This window comes from Lichenostomus cassidix, chromosome 18, assembly GCF_008360975.1.
Source record: "Lichenostomus cassidix isolate B80296 chromosome 18, HeHo_3.0, whole genome shotgun sequence".
Lineage (NCBI taxonomy): Eukaryota > Metazoa > Chordata > Aves > Passeriformes > Meliphagidae > Lichenostomus > Lichenostomus cassidix.
Genome location: NC_139498.1, coordinates 9,323,584 through 9,342,883, shown reverse-complemented (window position 1 = coordinate 9,342,883; position 19,300 = coordinate 9,323,584). Strand labels below are relative to the sequence as shown.

Below are 19,300 nucleotides of genomic sequence, written 5' to 3'. Positions count from 1 at the left end.
AAGAGAAATGAAAAAAACTCTCTACACAATTATATTCCGTACTTGACTTTCAGAGAAAGTAATCATAACTCTTGAGAATAAAAGTATTACTGGATATTATCATCTTATCTATAAGAACAACAAAAGAGAATAATTGATGAGAGTAAAAAAATTAAATAGAGTAAAATCCTGCTCTGATTTAAAGGAGCAGTGCAAAAAAATCATTTTCTAAAAGAAAACAAGAAAGACTAATTACATATTTCTTTTCCCCAGCTGAAAATATTATTTCTCTATTGAGCTTGTGCAAACAGTTGTGAATAGCAAAAAAAACTATGTTTCTCTAACAGGAAGCTGATGCTTTGGCTGATGCTGAGGAAAGGTGTGATCAGCTCATCAAAACTAAAATCCAGCTGGAAGCCAAAATTAAGGAGGTGACAGAAAGGGCTGAGGATGAGGAGGAAATTAATGCTGAGCTGACAGCCAAGAAGAGGAAACTGGAGGATGAATGTTCAGAGCTGAAGAAAGATATTGATGACCTTGAGCTAACACTGGCCAAGGTGGAGAAGGAAAAACATGCCACGGAAAATAAGGTATGAGGCAGAACCTGTCACTCACACTCCGGAAAAAGCTCTGTGCTATTACAGGAATATTATATGTAATTCCTTAATTTGCAACTTGCTCCCTCCTTCCTAAAGGTGAAAAACCTGACCGAGGAGATGGCAGCCCTGGACGAGACCATCGCCAAGCTGACAAAAGAGAAGAAAGCCCTCCAAGAGGCCCATCAGCAGACCCTGGATGACCTGCAGGCAGAAGAGGACAAAGTCAACACACTCACCAAAGCCAAGACCAAGCTGGAGCAGCAAGTGGACGATGTAAGCACAGAGACATAGAGCAGGAACAGGACAGGTATGGAGGCTGAGCTGGCTGGTAGAGCACTGCTGTGTTGTTGTGTTTAGCTGGAAGGGTCCCTGGAGCAAGAGAAGAAACTGCGCATGGACCTGGAGAGAGCTAAGAGGAAACTGGAAGGAGACCTGAAAATGGCCCAGGACAGCATCATGGATCTGGAGAATGATAAGCAGCAGCTGGATGAGAAGCTGAAGAAGTAAGTGTGAAGAAGGGCGAGAGAGAACTCACACATGACTTAACATAAGTCATAAAGCAAACTCCTTTTATTTTAATGCATGTGCACTTTATGTACTGTTACAGTGTTTATATTTATTAATCACTAATCTACTCGTTAATTGCAGCAGTTACAGTTTACATTTCTTTTACATTCCATTCTCACATCTACAGGGTTTTCCTCCTCATTCCTTGTTAATCACAAGTTTCCTTCCGTACATTCTTCTCACAGCTCGGAATCACAGCTGTGGTTCCCAGGTGTTAGTTTCTCATGACAGCTTGCTAGGATTTTTACTGAGGCCTGCCTATGCTGAGGCTTTGTTGAGGCCTGCCCAACTAACACAAGTTTTGCTGGAAAACTGTGTTTTCCAACAAATTCCCCCGTTTTGTTTGTGAGAACAGACATTGTCTGTTATCAGATTAATTTGCTTTGCTATAAGTAATTTTTATTACTACAATTATTATAAATTTACTTGAGGATATATCACTAGTTATTTAGTTATGTTGCCATGGTTCTGGAATTGCCATTGCTGAAAACATTCACTTCAGAGGCAAAGCTTGGAGAACTTTTCCTGGGTAAGGACTCCAAGTTTACCTGGAAGAAAGTTTAGCTTTTATAAGTTCAATTTGGCAAGTTAAAATTATTTGATCACATTTTGGTGCAGAAACACTTGGGACTCATGGCATATTTCCCAGCTATTTCCCAGCTAGGACTGAGGCTTGGCCAGAGCCTATGCCCTAAGTAGGAGGGTTTTCTTAGAATATATTATAAACAGCTTTGATTAATATCAATAAGGAGAGTGTCTTAACATGTTACTATTTTGCAGGTAAGTATATAAGGTGAGGTGAAATATTTGAAAACAGTGGACATTATCATTTGACTTTAACTAAGGAAGATAAAACTGCAAAGGCTTTTGTGAACAATAATATAAACTAATGAATTTAAAACTTAAAATTGATATTACTGAAAATTAATAAAGCTTAATCTTAACAAATTGGATTTAAAACTAACAAATAGTAAACTGAGTAACATCAAAGAGACTTAACTACAATTGGACTTAACCACAATGGAATTTAAAATTATTATCACTTAACTCTAACAGAATTTAAAACTTAACAGAATTTGCAATTTGCCATACTTTTATTATTTCAATCTTGCTTAGCTTTCGTCTTAGGTAAACTTACTAAGGTATTATTTAAATCTAACTTTAATGACACTTATCAAGTAGCTTAAACTATTCAGTATAACTTTACTCATAGGTTTCATTCACACATCAAAACTCTCAAGAAATCAAAACCACACTCTCAGAAGGCCTGCAATATTCACACATACACACAAACACTGTCTTCAGCAACACTTTAGCAAAATTCAGCTTTTGTTCAAGGCTTTAGCAATTAAGGTGTCATTTCATTTGTGAAGAGCTGAAAACAAGTACAAACTATAACTTGTTTGCACTAAATAACAGGGTACTCTGAAAACACATTCACAAATTGCTTTTTGGAGCTTTGACAAGGGCATCTTGGGATGCAGCTGGTGTTTGCCTGCATCACTCTCAGCTCTGCGCACCTCCGATTCTGGTATCAGTCTGCTGTTTCTGCTGGCAGCGCTGTTGGTTAGTTTTGGTTTGCTGCTGAAGCTGTCAATCATTTCTTCATCCTTGGGGAGGGGTAGAGTTTAGGATCTTACTACAGATGTCACAGTTGGGGCGGTGAAGGAGGCGTGGATGGCTCGCGGCTCCACCTACCGGGGTATCCTCTGCGACTTCCACTTTCTTTGCCAGTTGACCGGAAACCGTGGTTGGAGCAACTTCCGCCACAGGTCTCCACGTGCATTCAGGTGGCGTGTGGTGGAGGGTAGGGGCTGTTGCAGCTGCGTGGCCGCCGGTCGCTTTCTGTCTGTTTTTCTTGTTTTTACAAGCTTCTGTGCTGTGAGTATCCTTGTTGCAGCAGGAACACCAAACTTTCTCGTTACAGTTTTTCCATATGTGTTCTTTGCTGCCACATCGATAACAACGGGGCGGCTGCTGGCTACTCCTGTGCTGTACCCGCGTTACTTGAGCTTTCCTTGGTATCGTATTTAGTTGTTCTGGTAAAAATTCAACAGTGGCACTTTCAAATAAGGCAGCTGAGATGTTTTTCGTTGTAAAGTTGCTAACTTCTATGATACATTGACACAGGAATAGTTTTTTCACCCGATCGGGCACATTAGCTGTTTCAATTTTGCTTAATGCTCGAATAGTTTGCATAGACTCTGAAGGCACTGAAGGGCTAGATTGGCATTCTTCAATGATCTTTTTCCTTTCACGGGGGAGGGGAGCTGGCAACTATATGTTTTCAGCTTCTAGCAGTGGCACAGAGCGTTCTCTTTTTGCTAGTGGTGGCAGTGAGGGAGAGCTACGATTCCACCCCCCCAGCGGGGGGGTTCCCCCGGCTGTGCGACTGCTGAAGTTTTTTGCATGTTAAAAGCAGGACGGCAACTCTCAGGTTTTTCTCTACTCTCTGCAGCTGCCACTCTCTCTGCTGTTACTTTTGCAAGTTCTCGCTCTGCTGAATGTTGCTGTAAGCAGGCTATTACTTTACTCCATGGTTTGCCAAGTTTTTTGCAGTTTTATTGCCCTCTAGAAGTAAACTAGCTCCATAATTCAACCACTCCTTTACTTCGAATACTGTAACAGGATTTGTAAAAAATCCATAGGCTTGTCCCACCACAATTAGGCCAGCTAACTGTGATAGAGTGCCTTTATGTAGTCCATGCTTTTCTAAAAAGCATAACAATAAACATTGGGCTACCTCTGTCTCCATTTTGGTCCAGCTGGGTTTAAAGTATCTTGGTTGCCGCTGTCAGAGCGCAACGCTGGGGCGTCTCTCTATTTTCTGCGCTCACCAAATGCAGCTTTTACCGAGGTTATAGCCCTTACGGAAGTGGGTCTTGATCGGCCCGAGCCTTTGGATCCCTCCCCCCCAAGCAGGGGCAATGATCTTAGCTCACCGGCGCTGCTCCGGTACCTCTCCATTCTCGCCGCTTACTGGAACAGGGTCATAAACTCTGCTGCCAGTGTCCGTGATTGTCGCTTCTCAGAGCAGGGTCCTAAGTCCTGCTATCTGTATCTCCGTATCACGTTGGGGTCACCATTTGAAGAAGGGTGAGAGAGAACTCACACACGACTTAACATAAGTCATAAAGCAAACTCCTTTTATTTTAATGCATGTGCACTTTATATGCTGTTACAGTGTTTATATTTATTAATCACTAATCTACTCGTTAATTGCAGCAGTTACAGCTTACATTTCTCTTACATTCCATACTCACATTTACAGGGTTTTCCTCCTCATTCCTTGTTAATCACAAGTTTCCTTCCGTACATTCTTCTCACAGCTCGGAAGCACAGCTGTGGTTCCCAGGTGTTAGTTTCTCATGACAGCTTGTTAGGATTTTTACTGAGGCCTGACTATGCTGAGGCTTTGTTCAGGCCTGCCCAACTAACACAAGTTTTGCTGGAAAACTGTGTTTTCCGACATAAGTGTGGCTTTGGGGCACCTGAGTGCTCAGCTGGAGCACTTGGCTTTTTCCTCTGAGCTTTAACACAATTTGTTTGCCCAAAGGAAAGACTTTGAAATCAGCCAGATCCAGAGCAAAACAGAGGATGAACAAGCCCTGGGCATGCAACTTCAGAAGAAGATTAAGGAGCTGCAGGCAAGTTTCTGTTCCTTCCCCTCCCTTGCTCAGGCTCAGCTCAGGCAGGAGGAGGGCAAGGCTGTGAAGGGTCCCTGCTGTTGTCCAGGCTCGTATTGAGGAGCTGGAGGAGGAAATTGAGGCAGAGCGAACCTCTCGCGCTAAAGCAGAGAAGCATCGCGCTGACCTGTCGAGGGAGCTGGAGGAGATCAGCGAGCGCCTGGAAGAAGCAGGAGGGGCGACAGCAGCTCAGATCGATATGAACAAGAAGCGAGAGGCAGAATTCCAGAAGATGCGCCGTGACCTCGAAGAGGCCACGCTGCAGCACGAAGCCACGGCTGCCGCCCTGCGCAAGAAGCACGCGGACAGCACAGCTGAGCTGGGGGAGCAGATTGACAACCTGCAACGTGTGAAGCAGAAGCTGGAGAAGGAGAAGAGTGAGCTGAAGATGGAGATTGATGACTTGGCCAGTAACATGGAGTCTGTCTCCAAAGCCAAGGTACACAAATATTTTCTAGGCTCATTGACCCAGTGGAATACAACACAAATTCTTGTACCTGCAATTCTTTAGAGAGTGGATGGTTAATTCATCACTTTCCATACATAGGCAAACCTGGAGAAGATGTGCCGCACCTTGGAAGATCAGCTGAGTGAGATTAAGACCAAGGAAGAAGAGCATCAGCGCATGATTAATGACCTCAATGCTCAAAGAGCTCGTCTGCAGACAGAAGCAGGTGAGAGAGACACAGCTCCATGTGCAGATCAATAATGTTATGAAGTCAGTGCAAAAATTATTCTCCTGGATTCATGGTCTGTCCAACACTGTTTATGTCACATCTACTGAAAAATGCTTGAAATGGGATCATACGTTTCAGTGTGGACTGCACACTACCTGATTTTACAGCCCCAAATTTTCACAGTGCCACTATGAATGGCAATAAAACTGTTGTGTGTCTGCAAATTTTCTCAGGTGAATATTCACGCCAGGTGGAAGAGAAGGATGCTTTGGTTTCTCAGCTGTCAAGAGGCAAACAGGCTTTCACCCAACAGATTGAGGAACTCAAGAGGCATCTGGAGGAAGAGATAAAGGTGAGAAGCATTTTTCCTAAATATGTGAAATTACTTAATCAACACGATGAAAGGGAGAAAAGTAACCACTTAGATAATGCAGTGCAAGTTTTCCCATATAACCATTGCTTCCCTTTCCCTGCTGTCTATCCACTAAATCTTTTGCAGATTCACAGATCTTTCTCATCACAGGTCTTTGTAAGATCTTCTCAATAAGGCGATTTCCAAGGATATTTCTATTCATTGTCCAATTGCTATTCTTCCCCAAGGCCAAGAACGCCCTGGCCCATGCCCTGCAGTCTGCTCGCCACGACTGTGACTTGCTCCGGGAACAATATGAGGAGGAGCAGGAGGCCAAGGGGGAGCTGCAGCGAGCTCTGTCCAAGGCCAACAGCGAAGTGGCCCAGTGGAGAACCAAATACGAGACGGACGCGATTCAGCGCACGGAGGAGCTCGAGGAGGCCAAGTACGTGGGAAGCAGGGGGAAGGCTGGCAAAGACTAAGAATGGAAATTTGAGTAGACCATTGTGACAGTCAGGAAGAAGTCAGTGTTCTCCTTTCAGTGGGGTTCCACAAAGGGTGAAAATGTGACAGAAAGCAGGTAAACATTGGGCAAAAGCAGAAAGGCCCAGAATAGCAGACATATGGAGGCAGAGAGGGAACTGCTGCAGGATTGCTCCGAATGCAGACATGGAAATAGAGTAGCTGTCTGGGAGAAGTCTTACACCTCCCTGTGAATGGGGGTCACACATTATCAAGAGGCTAAGTTAGCTGGTGTGAAAAACATGCTGCTTCACACCACAGGTTCCCATTTGCTTACTTAACCTAACCTTTACAGGAAGAAGCTGGCACAGCGCCTGCAGGATGCAGAGGAACATGTTGAGGCTGTCAATGCCAAATGTGCCTCTCTGGAAAAGACAAAGCAGAGGCTGCAGAATGAAGTGGAGGACCTCATGATTGACGTGGAGAGATCCAATGCTGCCTGCGCTGCTCTGGATAAGAAGCAGAAGAACTTTGACAAGGTCTTTTGGCCTCCAGCACCACGACTCCTGGCCAGAGCATCCCCCTGTGATTGCCCCATCCCTACTCATACCCTGTTTCTCTTCAGATCCTGGCAGAATGGAAGCAGAAGTATGAGGAAACTCAGGCTGAGCTGGAGGCCTCGCAGAAGGAGTCACGCTCTCTCAGCACGGAGCTGTTCAAGATGAAGAATGCCTATGAGGAGTCCTTGGACCACCTGGAAACAATGAAGCGCGAGAACAAGAACTTGCAGCGTGAGTCCCTCTGCTCCTCAGTGGGCTTTCTCACAATGGTGAGATGAGCCATTACCACCATTCTTCATGGGTCTGTGCCTGCAGGTCTGCAGAGATGTCTGGTGGGACACCTTGGTGGGACAGGGCCCTTGCCATTCTGCTGTGTGCCTGAACATGCCATTGGTGTTTGTTCCCACAGAGGAGATTTCTGACCTCACGGAGCAGATTGCTGAGGGAGGAAAGGCAATTCATGAGCTGGAGAAAGTCAAGAAGCAGATTGAGCAGGAGAAATCTGAAATCCAGGCTGCTCTGGAAGAAGCTGAGGTATGTAACCATAAACACTGGTGTCTGCAGTAAAAAAATGAAGAAATAGGGCTAAAGAGACCTGGGTTCCCCTCTGTTCTGCTGGGGTAGTACAGACAACTGAGATTTCTGGAAATACTTCATAATTACCTAAAAAGCAAGCAGTAGGCTTATTGAATGTTACCAATCTTTGTGTCTACTTTTCCAGGCCTCCCTGGAACATGAGGAGGGGAAGATCCTGCGCCTGCAGCTTGAGCTCAACCAAGTGAAGTCTGAGATTGACAGGAAGATAGCAGAGAAAGATGAGGAGATTGACCAGATGAAGAGAAACCACCTCCGAGTCGTGGATTCCATGCAGAGCACTCTGGATGCTGAGATCAGGAGCAGGAATGAAGCCCTGAGGCTGAAGAAGAAGATGGAGGGAGACCTGAATGAAATGGAGATCCAGCTGAGCCATGCCAACCGCCAGGCTGCTGAGGCACAGAAGAACCTGAGAAACACCCAGGCAGTGCTCAAGGTGTGGCACAATTGAAGATGTGCTGATTTCTGACACAGCTAAAATTTTTCATGTTTTACAATAGGAAATAGGAAGACAGAAAAAACCCACCTCACAATCTGTCTCGTTTCTCTTTCCAGGATACCCAGCTACATTTGGATGATGCTATCAGAGCACAGGATGACCTGAAGGAGCAGGTGGCCATGGTGGAACGCAGGGCGAACCTGCTGCAGGCTGAAGTTGAGGAGCTACGGGCAGCCCTGGAGCAGACAGAGAGGTCAAGGAAAGTGGCTGAGCAGGAGCTTCTGGATGCAAGTGAGAGAGTTCAGCTCCTCCATAGCCAGGTCAGTGTATAAATATAGTTAGTATTTATAGTATTGTTCCATACATATAAATTATCTGAAACCAGGCTGAACTGTAACAGTATTTTGTTAAATGCAGTGATTTTCACAGTAAATAAGTAATAATAGGTGATAGATAATATTAAGACTTTTCAGATATAGCTGTAGATACAATATGAATTTCACTAGACTACAGATAACTTTATATTAATATATTCAGAGAAGTGTGTGAGGGTGTTACTCTTTTACTTGAGTTCAACACCTTTCACATTTCCATTTGAGACTTTAAAGGCAAATATACCCTGACCATGAACAAATCAGGACAACATTTACACTGTCATTAATGTAATTTATCAGTCATTATAAGTATTCTATAGAACCATCTCAAAGTTTTATGGTCACTAGATTGAAAACGGTAAGGAAAGTATTTTTGTTAATTTTTCAGTCTAAATTCCTTCTTTGTTTGCTGAGAAATTGTGAGAAAAGATTTCATGGAGGATGCTCATGAAATATCAAAGCACACCATATCTGAAAAATTAAAAGCTACCACAGCCATTCCCTTAGAGTATGTCACCTGATGGCACAATCTATATTTTAAAAAAACCACCTATGTTGTACTTTATATGATACGGTAAGCTAACAAAAACAAAATTGTGATGTTCATGGTCTTCAACAGAACACCACCTTGATCAACACCAAGAAGAAGCTGGAAACAGACATTTCCCAGATCCAGAGTGAAATGGAGGATACCATCCAGGAGGCCCGCAATGCTGAGGAGAAGGCCAAGAAGGCCATCACAGATGTGAGTTGGGCACTCCTTGTATTGCTGATGGGGAATGGACTCTCCCCCAAATATCTCCAGCCCCAAAATGGCTTTGACCCTTTGCTCTGGTCAGGCGGCCATGATGGCAGAAGAGCTGAAGAAGGAGCAGGACACCAGTGCCCACCTGGAGAGGATGAAGAAGAACCTGGACCAGACAGTGAAGGACCTGCAGCACCGTCTGGAAGAGGCTGAGCAGTTGGCACTGAAGGGAGGGAAGAAGCAGATCCAGAAGCTGGAGGCCAGGGTGTGTAGGGCTGGGGTTGTGCATGAGTGAGCGTGTCCTTGGAGAGACACTGTCAGGGAAGCTGCAGGGATGGCTTCTCCTTGCAGGTGCGCGAGCTGGAAGGGGAGGTTGATGCTGAGCAGAAGCGCAGCGCTGAAGCCGTGAAGGGTGTGCGCAAGTACGAGCGGAGGGTGAAGGAACTGACCTACCAGGTAAGGCAGGAGGTCTCCTGGCCTGACAGGGTTTTCTCACAGCAAATCACATTTTGCACACACCATCCCCAAGGAGAATTGTTAACCTTGCATGATGCAGAACCAAGAATTGACTTTCTTTCCTGTTTGCCAACCTCCCTAGTCTGAGGAAGACAGGAAGAATGTCCTCAGGCTGCAGGATCTAGTGGACAAGCTGCAAATGAAAGTGAAATCCTACAAGAGACAAGCTGAGGAAGCTGTAAGTACCACTTCATCCAAACCAGAATTTCTCCTGGTGGAGGTTGAATTCTGTATCGATGTTTTCCTCTGAACAGCTTCTTGAAACCTTGACTGTTTTGACACGGCATGATGATGTTTTGATATAATGGGGAGTGTGAGAGTAAGACTTGCTGGGTTTGGGAGGAAATATGCTTCCCCAACCCTATTTGTTTTGCTGTAAACCTCATTTCCCTCTCTATTTCTTCCTTTAAACCTTACCCTTGATGTCAGATGCACCTGTCAGTCTGCATGTTCACGACTATGACATGAACTCTACCCAGACCATGCTGTGTATAATGTCTTTCTGACATTCCAATATTCTTTTCTCTTCTGACACACTCAACACCCTGAACAGCTTCTCATCTTGGTTTTGAATCTGCTCTGCTAGCAGATAATTGTAGCATTTGAATTCTTGTTTGCCCAGTTTTCAGATAATAAATGTCCAAACACTGCCTACTGTTTTCACAACTCCCTCTCCCCACACAGGAGGAGCTATCCAATGTCAACCTCTCCAAGTTCCGCAAGATCCAGCACGAGCTAGAGGAAGCCGAGGAGCGGGCTGACATTGCAGAGTCACAGGTCAACAAGCTCCGAGCAAAGAGCCGGGAGTTTCACAGCAAGAAGATAGAAGAAGAGGAATGAAGTTCCCAAGGCTAAAAAGCGACCTGAGGCATGCATAAAATGTAAACCTCTGTGTTGCTTTCTTCTGTAATTATCATTTATGTCTAGGTAATAAAGAGAGTAGAGATATTTGCATATGAACAGTGACTAGCATGCCTTTTTTATTTATTTATTTTAGTATTCATTTGTTTTGAAGTACATGTACCCAGTTCATCTTCACATTTAAAAGTATATCAAACAGCAAAGCTTTTTACATTTGCGTTTTTAAAAATGCATGAAGAATGGTAACCATTATATGGATTTATTATTCTTCTTGCAATGAGAAGTATGCATTTCTTTGATGGACTAAGATGACATTCTTTCAAGTTATCTTGGGCAATTCTTAGGAAAAAAAAGAAATTAAATAATAGGAATAAAGATTCCTGAAGCATTTAGCAAATACACACACACACATATATATTAAAAAACCCCATATGTAACTATATATATAATTTTTATTAATTAATACATGTTTCTTATTTAGTCAAGATTATAAGTATGGGGAACTCAAATTTCATTCCAAGCATTTACAAGCAGTCAAACCAACATGGTGAGGAAGTGGCATGAAGAGATATGCTCACTTACTTTCTCTGAAGTTATGTTGTTTCATGCATAGCACAAAATAATATCCATTCACATGTAGGATGAGTGAGAAGAATCCACATTTAAAAGATTATGGAAGAAAGAATAGCTAAGACTATGTACTCTATTTATAATTCTAGTCAAACCTTCCACTGCCTTTCTAGGTTCAACCCTTCTGCTCTGTCCAAAACCTGATTCTCTCTCTGTTTATTGTCATCATTCTCAGCATACTGGGCCTGTTCATTGTCCTAAAAACAGATTATTAGTCCACAATATAATATTTTGCATTAAGCTGAACTAGACATTCAACATTTACGTATTGATTGGAAATGCAACATAAGGTAAAGTACAACATTGGTTGAATAAAGTGTCTAAATACTGATCACATTATACATATGGGTAAGTAAATTAGATGGTTTAGGAATACATTCAATGTCTTTAAGGGCCTGGCAAATTAGAAGCAAAGCTTCTCTTGTTACTGATAAACTTGTTTTTGCCAAGACACAGAGTGAGATACTGACTTGGTTGGTATTTTGTGTTAAGCTTTAGCAGCTCCCTCAAACGTGCTATTTATTTAAAGCAAGTCCTAAACATCTTTGGCCATCTCACCAGAATTCTCAGTCCCTAGCTGACCTTCATATATCCCTTTTGGATATCTTTCTTTTCTAATCCTTTAGCCAGTCTGTAAAACCACTGCTTTACAATGCTAAGGGTTCTTAATAAAATATGCAAATAGCATTTGAACAGCAGAAGACAGCTGGAGCTGGGAAGGGACACTACTCCATCCATTTTAGAAATTGTAGTTCAGGATCCATCATAGCTGAGCTAAAAATCTCCAAGATTTTTGGTGTTCCCTTGAACACTTCAGGTAATTGCAGCACATTTTGTATGGGCAGGACCTGTTTTTCCTGTGACTCTGGTGATGTTAAATACAGCTCAGCTGCACAGCCCATCACAGAATGTGTCAGTGTGCTTCCAAATGCCCTGCTGTTCTAAGGACTCATCAGAGACCTCTCTTAACACATCACTGTTTTTGGTACCAACTGCATTTCAGAAAGGGTGTCAGGGTGAATGAGAGAAGTGCACTTGAGCTGAGCAGGAAAAACCTCTTTTCTGCTCTTCTAGCACATTGCATTTCTCCTCCGTCCATAGGTTTTGTGCTGTGCCAGAACTCCTGTGTGGACAGATCCTGGCTGGAGATGGGGCACCACAACACTCCTGCCTGTCACAAAGGCCACAGTATGAGTGGAGAGGTTCCTAGAGCCAGCTTCAGGGGCTGCAGTAATAAAAAGACCCCTCTGCCAACAAGGCACAAGAGGGAGAACTTTGTTCTGCTAATGCTAATGTAATTTTAGTTCCCCATGTAGCTACTTACCTACATCCAGCTCCTCTACTGCAAAAGCAGGCCATGGGAGGGGAGCTATGGGAGGCAGGGAGAAGAGTAGTGGGAGCAGGAAGCTGGTCAGGCACAGAGGAGGGATGGGAAGCCTCCAGCAGTCCCTGGAACCACCCTTTCCCTTGCAGCAACAGCCACCACCCTCGTTAGCTCGTTAGCACAGGGACTCCAGAGGCAGTACAGGAAGGCACACCAGTAAATGCCAGCCATGAGCTGATTTTAAATCTCTTTTGATGGCTTATCCATCTTTATGGGAATTTCAACAGTTCCCTATGTTCTTTCACTACTTTTCAGCCTCAGTCACGCCATGCTTTGCCCTGACATCTTCCAGCCAGCACCTTGCTGAGCTCTGGTTCGTCTCCTTCCCTGTGGCACATCTGCTGCAGGGCCAGGCAGGCTGAAGACCCCCAGGCTGTGCAGTGCCAGGGTTGCAGGGCAGCAGGGATGGAGCCCCACACATCGCCCACACTGCAGACCCTCCTCCAGGGTATTCTGCTTGGATGTTCTGCCAATCCAAACTGGCTGCAACCTCTTTGTCAGGGCACAAGGATGAGGGAGGGGAGAAGGGGGTAAGCCTGTCAGAGACAGGCAATGAAGAAAAATATTGTGGCATGATGCTTATTTAGTCCTTTCTTCTGCCTTGATGCATTGATGATGGCAGATAGGAAAGTATCAGGGAATCAATACAGATTTTCCTTTGAGTCTTCAAACCTTTGTGGAGTATTCTTTATCTATTTGAAAAAATCTTGCAAATCAAGGCTTTTAGGCAGCTATCAGCTTTATGCCAGTATTACATATGACTGTGGGAAAACCATGACGCTTTCTTTTTTTTCTTTGGAGCCAATTTTAATCCAGGTCAAAAACTGCATGCACCAGGAAAATAAGACAACATATAGAGTAACTGAAATACCTAAAACGAACCTGAATTCCAGTTCTCACACAATATAATTGCATTAAAGACATGAAAGAAGTGCTCTTTTATATTCTGTTGAGGATTTAGCTGTTATGGTGAAAGCATAGGCCTCGCTCTTACTCTTCAGTGGGAATTTACTCCAAACATGAAACTGATGTCTTTCAATCTCCTTCCCACACCCAGGATTACAGTGCCATCACAGAGACACAGGCAGCTGAGAGAAGAGGAGGAAGAAATTACCTCACTTTCTTATCCAGACCTCTGAGTAGGAGATGCTAAGAGGGAGAGGAGCACAACTGGTACTGTAATTGGAGAGGCTATATGCTGTGGGACCAGGTGAAGCTGCTGAGATGTGACTCACTTCAGATTTCCTTGTTTGTGGTAGGAACTATAATTTGAAAAGTGAAGACCAATACATGAAAAAACAAACAAAAAAACCCCCAAAACCTAAAAACACCACCAAAAAAACCCCAAAAAAAGAACCAACCAAAAACACCACACTGAAAAAAACCCCAATCCAAAACCAACCAACAAAACCCCCAGCAAATCCAGATCTGTTGTGTGGGGAGGATAGTGCTTCTCAGTAAAGTGAATGGTTCCACGGCTCTTCACCACTCTGATCCTTGTGAATATAGAACGTGTCCCATCCTTAATCTGGGTGAGGAATATCCCAGAGATCAGAACAGTAGATTGGCTTTTTACAAGAACTATCACAGGGTTCAGCTCCCTCTAAAAACATTTGCCTCTTTGCAGAGCAGCATAAGGTATGACTGGTTCTATTTTAGAGGATGTAAATTTATTTAATCTTTCCTAGCACCCTTACCCTGCAAAAGTAATGCAGAATGACTACCCTGTTTTGAGAGAGCACCTATCTCTGCTGATCCCAATGGGATATAGGTCTTAAGTTCAGTACCATGCTTCCATAGTCCTGTTCATATGGGCTTTGAAACCCCTCAGATCCAAAGACAAGAATTTGATTTCTGTGCCTTTTGTCTGGGACTCAGGCTTCGAAGCTTTTATCTTTAAGCTAAATTTCTTCTGCTCTTTTATTGCTCCCTGTGTCCATGGTGACTTGCTGTTATCCCACTGGAATCACATCCCTACTTACTTCACAGAATCACAGACTTAATCAGGTTGGAAAAGACCTTTGAGATCATCGAGTCCAACCTGACCTAACACCACCTTGTCAGCTAGACCATGGCACTGAGTGCCACATCCAGTCTGTTCTGAAACACCTCCATGGACTTCTTCTTCTTTATTCACATATTCTTCCTTATCACTACATTCAAACTCATTCTTCCCCACTTCACTTGCTTAGGCTTTGGTCCATTCTAGTACTTGGGCATTCTTACCATCCCTGATTCTCATTTCTGCAACGTCTGTTCCTTTTCAGATGCTTCCTCCTGCATTGGGATTTTCTTCCTCTAGCAATAACCCTGCTTCTCAGCAGGACCCCTCCTGATTTTCCGCACTGAGGACTCTGAGCATTTGCAGCAGGCAGGAGCCTGAGCCTTCTCTCCATCCCTACATGTTTCCTACAAGACACACTGGCTCTTACTCTTCACTTTTTCTGTGTGAGTCAGCATCTGATGGATTACAGAACCAGTGTAGCCCCTTTCATCTCCTTTAGCACACCCTCCCACTTCCCCCCCTTCTCATGCTTTCTTGTCAAATTATTTATAGGACATTGATTCACAGACCTGTTATGTCTAATTATATCCATTCACTTCTAATAGGAATCGCAATTCTGTTAGGAGTTAAGATTGCCAAAAATTTTTTGACCTAAGAAAGAGGAGGTGGTGGCTACATATGCAGATCAGATCCTATAAAAGTACCCTGGGATCTGTGTGTCTTGTCCTTTCTCAGAAATCTCCAAGGTAAGAGTTTCAGGGCTGGGACTAGGGAGTTGGGGAATGAGGGCAAACCAGCCCTGCATTCCACAGGCTCCAGTGCATTCCTACAGATGCTCACATTCATTCAATGGGGTTCTGCCAGTGTCAGCTGGGATTTTCAGTCTGCTTTCAAACCATCCATATGTTTTCAGTCTACAAATGTTGTCTGGGGTGTAGCAGTAAGAAGTAGGTTACTAATTCTGTATTTTAATGCTGTCCGTCTTCCAATCTGCAACCCATTCAGCTTGTCTCACAAAAGGTAAGATCTTGATTTATTTACTCTTTAGGAAGAGGTAGAGTTGTAAAGCAGAGCTTCTATGCAGGTATGCTGGAAATCCTGATACTCATTATATTTATGTCCATTGTATAAATACTGTATGAGAATCGGGCTGGATTGTCAATATTTTTGTAAAAAGATTTTTAAAGAGCATGATCTTAAAAGTACTGATCACTGCAGCATTGCCTACGCTCTCTCCAGGAATCTCCAGTAGAGACCAGTTCCTGGAGAAACCATCCTAAGGAAAAAAAATATCAGAAAGTATTTTCCAATTATTTGGGGTGGGTTTTTCTTTTGTATTTATCTCAAACATCAAGGGTCACTGGCACTGACTGTGAAGCAAGAGGAAAAAAAATATATATTTAGATAATGTTAATATGTTCTTTATTCACATAGAAGCTTGAGAATGTAGTTAGAATTTTGTGTACCAAAACATCAAAGTGCTGAAAGCAAGCATTTCAGTCTGAGCTTTCTTATAGGCTTGTTTCTGCCTCTGAAAATATTGCACAATTGTGACACAATTATATAAGCAAATATTTGTAATCAGAAAAAGGATGATACCTGCTTGGATAAATGGAAAAGGAGAGATGGAACTGCAGCTAAATTCAGTTTTTAATATTTACACTCAGGAAAATAAACTCTATTTCCTCTCTACATTAATTTGTATTAACTTTGTCAAATATTATCACTAGGATATATCCCTCTGAATTATGAAATGTCAACAAGAATCAATGGAATATAACCAGCATGCTTTGACTAAGCGAAGGAGAGTTAGTACATAGCATTGATTTCAGGAAATGTCAAACAAAACAATTAAAACAAAATAGTTTAATACTTTAAAAAGTCAGTCTACTAACACATTACATACATATATTATATGGTAACATAATGTATACTAACCTGCTATATATATTAGACTTTTTAATAGTATCATAAGAATATATTGTGATAACAGCCTTCTCCCACCAGCACAGCCAAGTCCTTCTTCAAAAGGCTGCTCTACATGCATTCTGTGCCCACTCTGTGCTCATGCTTGGGATTGACCCTATTGATGTTCAATACCTTGCACCTGGCCTTGCTGAACATCATAGTGTTTGTAAAGGTCCACCTGTCCAGCCTGTCAAAGTCCCACTGGGTGGCCTCCTTTCCCTTCAGCATGATGACTGCTCTATACACAAATTCCAGCTTCACAATTGCATGAAAGTCAAGGCAATGTAGTCAAGACAGTGGTTTGTCAATAACAGAATTATTGATTTGTTGGGGTTTTTTTTAAGTTGTGAATGAAGTGCAGATTTTCTGTTATGAAATAGAATAACATGCAAAATATCAACTTTGTTCGTAAGGACATGCATGGTTGAAGTAATTGAAATATTTGAAAACTTTGACTATTTTATCCAAAGGGAATGTCTTTAATAAGAAGAGCTAAAAATATTTGCTCTGTGCATACGCAGTGTACTGTGTCTCTTTAGAGTGTTCTATTGTAAACAAATCACATAGCCTGAAAGGTGCAAAAAAAAAAAAAAAAGATAGGAGGCTTTCACAATTCCAAATAGGTGAATATCTATTGCGTGCGGAGTTTGGAACCTTGGAAAGAATCTGTTTATCCAGTTAACAGAACAAATTAAAAGAAAAAAACATCCCAGACAGAAACAAAATACAAAAGACAGAACACATTCTTCTGTAAAGGCAACTGCCGAGTAAGACTAATGATCTGACCACAGGAAAAAAATAATAATAGAAAAAAAATTGAAGAGCATAAATCTGAATTAGCAGGAAAAAAAGGCAATTCAGTTGAAACTTATGAAAGAGCAATCTAATGTGCTAAAGGAGTATTTCTTCCTTCATGCACTATTTTAATATATTCTGTACCCCCACAGACACTTGCTGCATTACTTGTAGTAAGCAGCAGCCATGTCTTCGGACTCCGAGATGGCCATCTTTGGGGAGGCAGCTCCTTACCTCCGAAAGTCAGAGAAGGAGAGAATTGAGGCCCAGAACAAACCTTTTGATGCCAAGTCATCAGTCTTTGTGGTACATCCAAAGGAATCCTATGTGAAGAGCACAATCCAGAGCAGGGAATCTGGCAAAGTCACTGTCAAGACTGAACAGGGAGAGGTGGGTAAAATATAAGATTTACTAACATCAGTTCATGCCCACTCTGGCTCTTAGCTAACATGCCTCTACATTCCTGCCCTCTGACAGACCCTGACTGTGAAGGATGATCAAATCTTCTCCATGAACCCTCCCAAGTACGATAAAATCGAGGACATGGCCATGATGACCCACCTGCACGAACCCGCTGTGCTGTACAACCTCAAAGAGCGTTACGCAGCCTGGATGATCTACGTAAGTGGCAGCAGCAGCTTCCTTTGGGCAGCCGCAGGAGCTGCTGTGCCAGGCTCAGGGGAAGCCAACGTGCTGTCTCCCTTCCTCACAGACCTACTCGGGTCTCTTCTGCGTCACTGTCAACCCCTACAAGTGGCTGCCAGTGTACAACCCGGAGGTGGTGTTGGCCTACCGAGGCAAGAAGCGTCAGGAGGCTCCTCCACACATCTTCTCCATCTCTGACAATGCCTATCAGTTCATGCTCACTGGTGAGTGGCTCTCATCATAAGCATCACATCACAACTGTTCTGGTTTGTCTTGAGAAAACCCTGCCATGAAAGTGAAATAGCATTATGTATTGCTGATAGTTTTGCATCCAACTTTTTCATTCCTTTCTTTCCCTGCGCTGTTCAGTTCCAAAGTATCACCCATGATCAGGATTCCTTTGTTGTGGGTCTTTACTCTCACTTTCCCTACTGCTCTAAAAGCAGTCTGTGTAGCAGAGAATTAAAACAATTTACTGTATGGAGGAGAAGGAAAAGAACATAGAGTGGAACAGAGAAACAGCTATGGCTCTTGAAGGGTTTGCAATGTCCATGGAAAAGCATTATAGAATCACAGAATGTTTTGTGCTGGAGGGGATCTTTCAAAATGTCATGGGCTTTCTCTATGACATTTGGAGGGACATCTTCCGCTAGATTAGGTTGCTCAAAGCTCTGTCCAACCTTGAATCTGACCTTGAATCATTTTAGTGGTGAGATATTGGCAACATCTTTTGGCAACCTGTTCCTGTGGCTCACTCATCATCATCATAAAATCTGCCTCTTTGAGCCTAAAACTGGTGCCCCTTGTTCTGTCACTGCAGACTTAGTAAAAAGTCCTTCTCTCTCTTTCCACCACTCATTAACCATTTGGACAAGGAGCCTTTGACTGTAACTTTTTGCACGCAGCATTGCAGCTAATTCCTTAACCATCTAACAGTCCACCCATCAAATCCATACCTCCCTAATTTGGGGTCATAAGTGTTGTGAATATGTTTCGAGGTAAGAGTGCAAGTGAAAAATTGCTTTGAAAGGAATTGAAGTGGAAAAAAATACTTAGGAGTAAACAAAGAAAAAAATGCAGGGATTTTCCTTGCCATAACTTACATTCATTTTCAGTATTTTTGTGGTTTTCATTTACAAAGTCTATTTGTTTCTGCCTCATTCACAGATCGGGAGAACCAGTCCATCCTGATCACGTATGTACACCCCCTGCTCACACCCCTGCAGGGCTGCCTGGTGCCAGGGGACCTCCTGCCTGACCAGGCACTCTCTGCTTCTCTCTTGGCTTTGACAGCGGAGAATCCGGTGCCGGGAAGACTGTGAACACAAAGCGTGTCATCCAGTACTTTGCAACAATTGCAGCCAGCGGTGACAAGAAAAAGGAGGAACAGCCAACAGGCAAAATGCAGGTGAGGTCCCAGGGATAGAAAACTGCAACTATCAGATTTATTGATGAGCTAGAT

General features: G+C 43.0%; 1 protein-coding gene across 1 annotated transcript in view; it reads left to right on the top strand.

Annotated features, from left to right (window-relative positions):
* LOC146429672 (uncharacterized) overlaps positions 1-19,300 on the top strand; it is a 49,292-nt gene that overhangs the window by 9,540 nt on the left and 20,452 nt on the right. Inside the window, 23 exon segments of the mRNA XM_085078053.1 lie at positions 327-569; positions 675-851; positions 936-1,081; positions 4,702-4,792; positions 4,881-5,270; positions 5,379-5,505; positions 5,742-5,860; positions 6,109-6,305; positions 6,678-6,861; positions 6,948-7,113; positions 7,292-7,416; positions 7,604-7,912; positions 8,032-8,235; positions 8,909-9,034; positions 9,129-9,299; positions 9,386-9,490; positions 9,633-9,728; positions 10,235-10,388; positions 17,372-17,583; positions 17,671-17,814; positions 17,906-18,062; positions 19,006-19,033; positions 19,132-19,246. Coding sequence (XP_084934179.1) covers positions 327-569; positions 675-851; positions 936-1,081; positions 4,702-4,792; positions 4,881-5,270; positions 5,379-5,505; positions 5,742-5,860; positions 6,109-6,305; positions 6,678-6,861; positions 6,948-7,113; positions 7,292-7,416; positions 7,604-7,912; positions 8,032-8,235; positions 8,909-9,034; positions 9,129-9,299; positions 9,386-9,490; positions 9,633-9,728; positions 10,235-10,388; positions 17,372-17,583; positions 17,671-17,814; positions 17,906-18,062; positions 19,006-19,033; positions 19,132-19,246 — 3,786 coding nt within the window.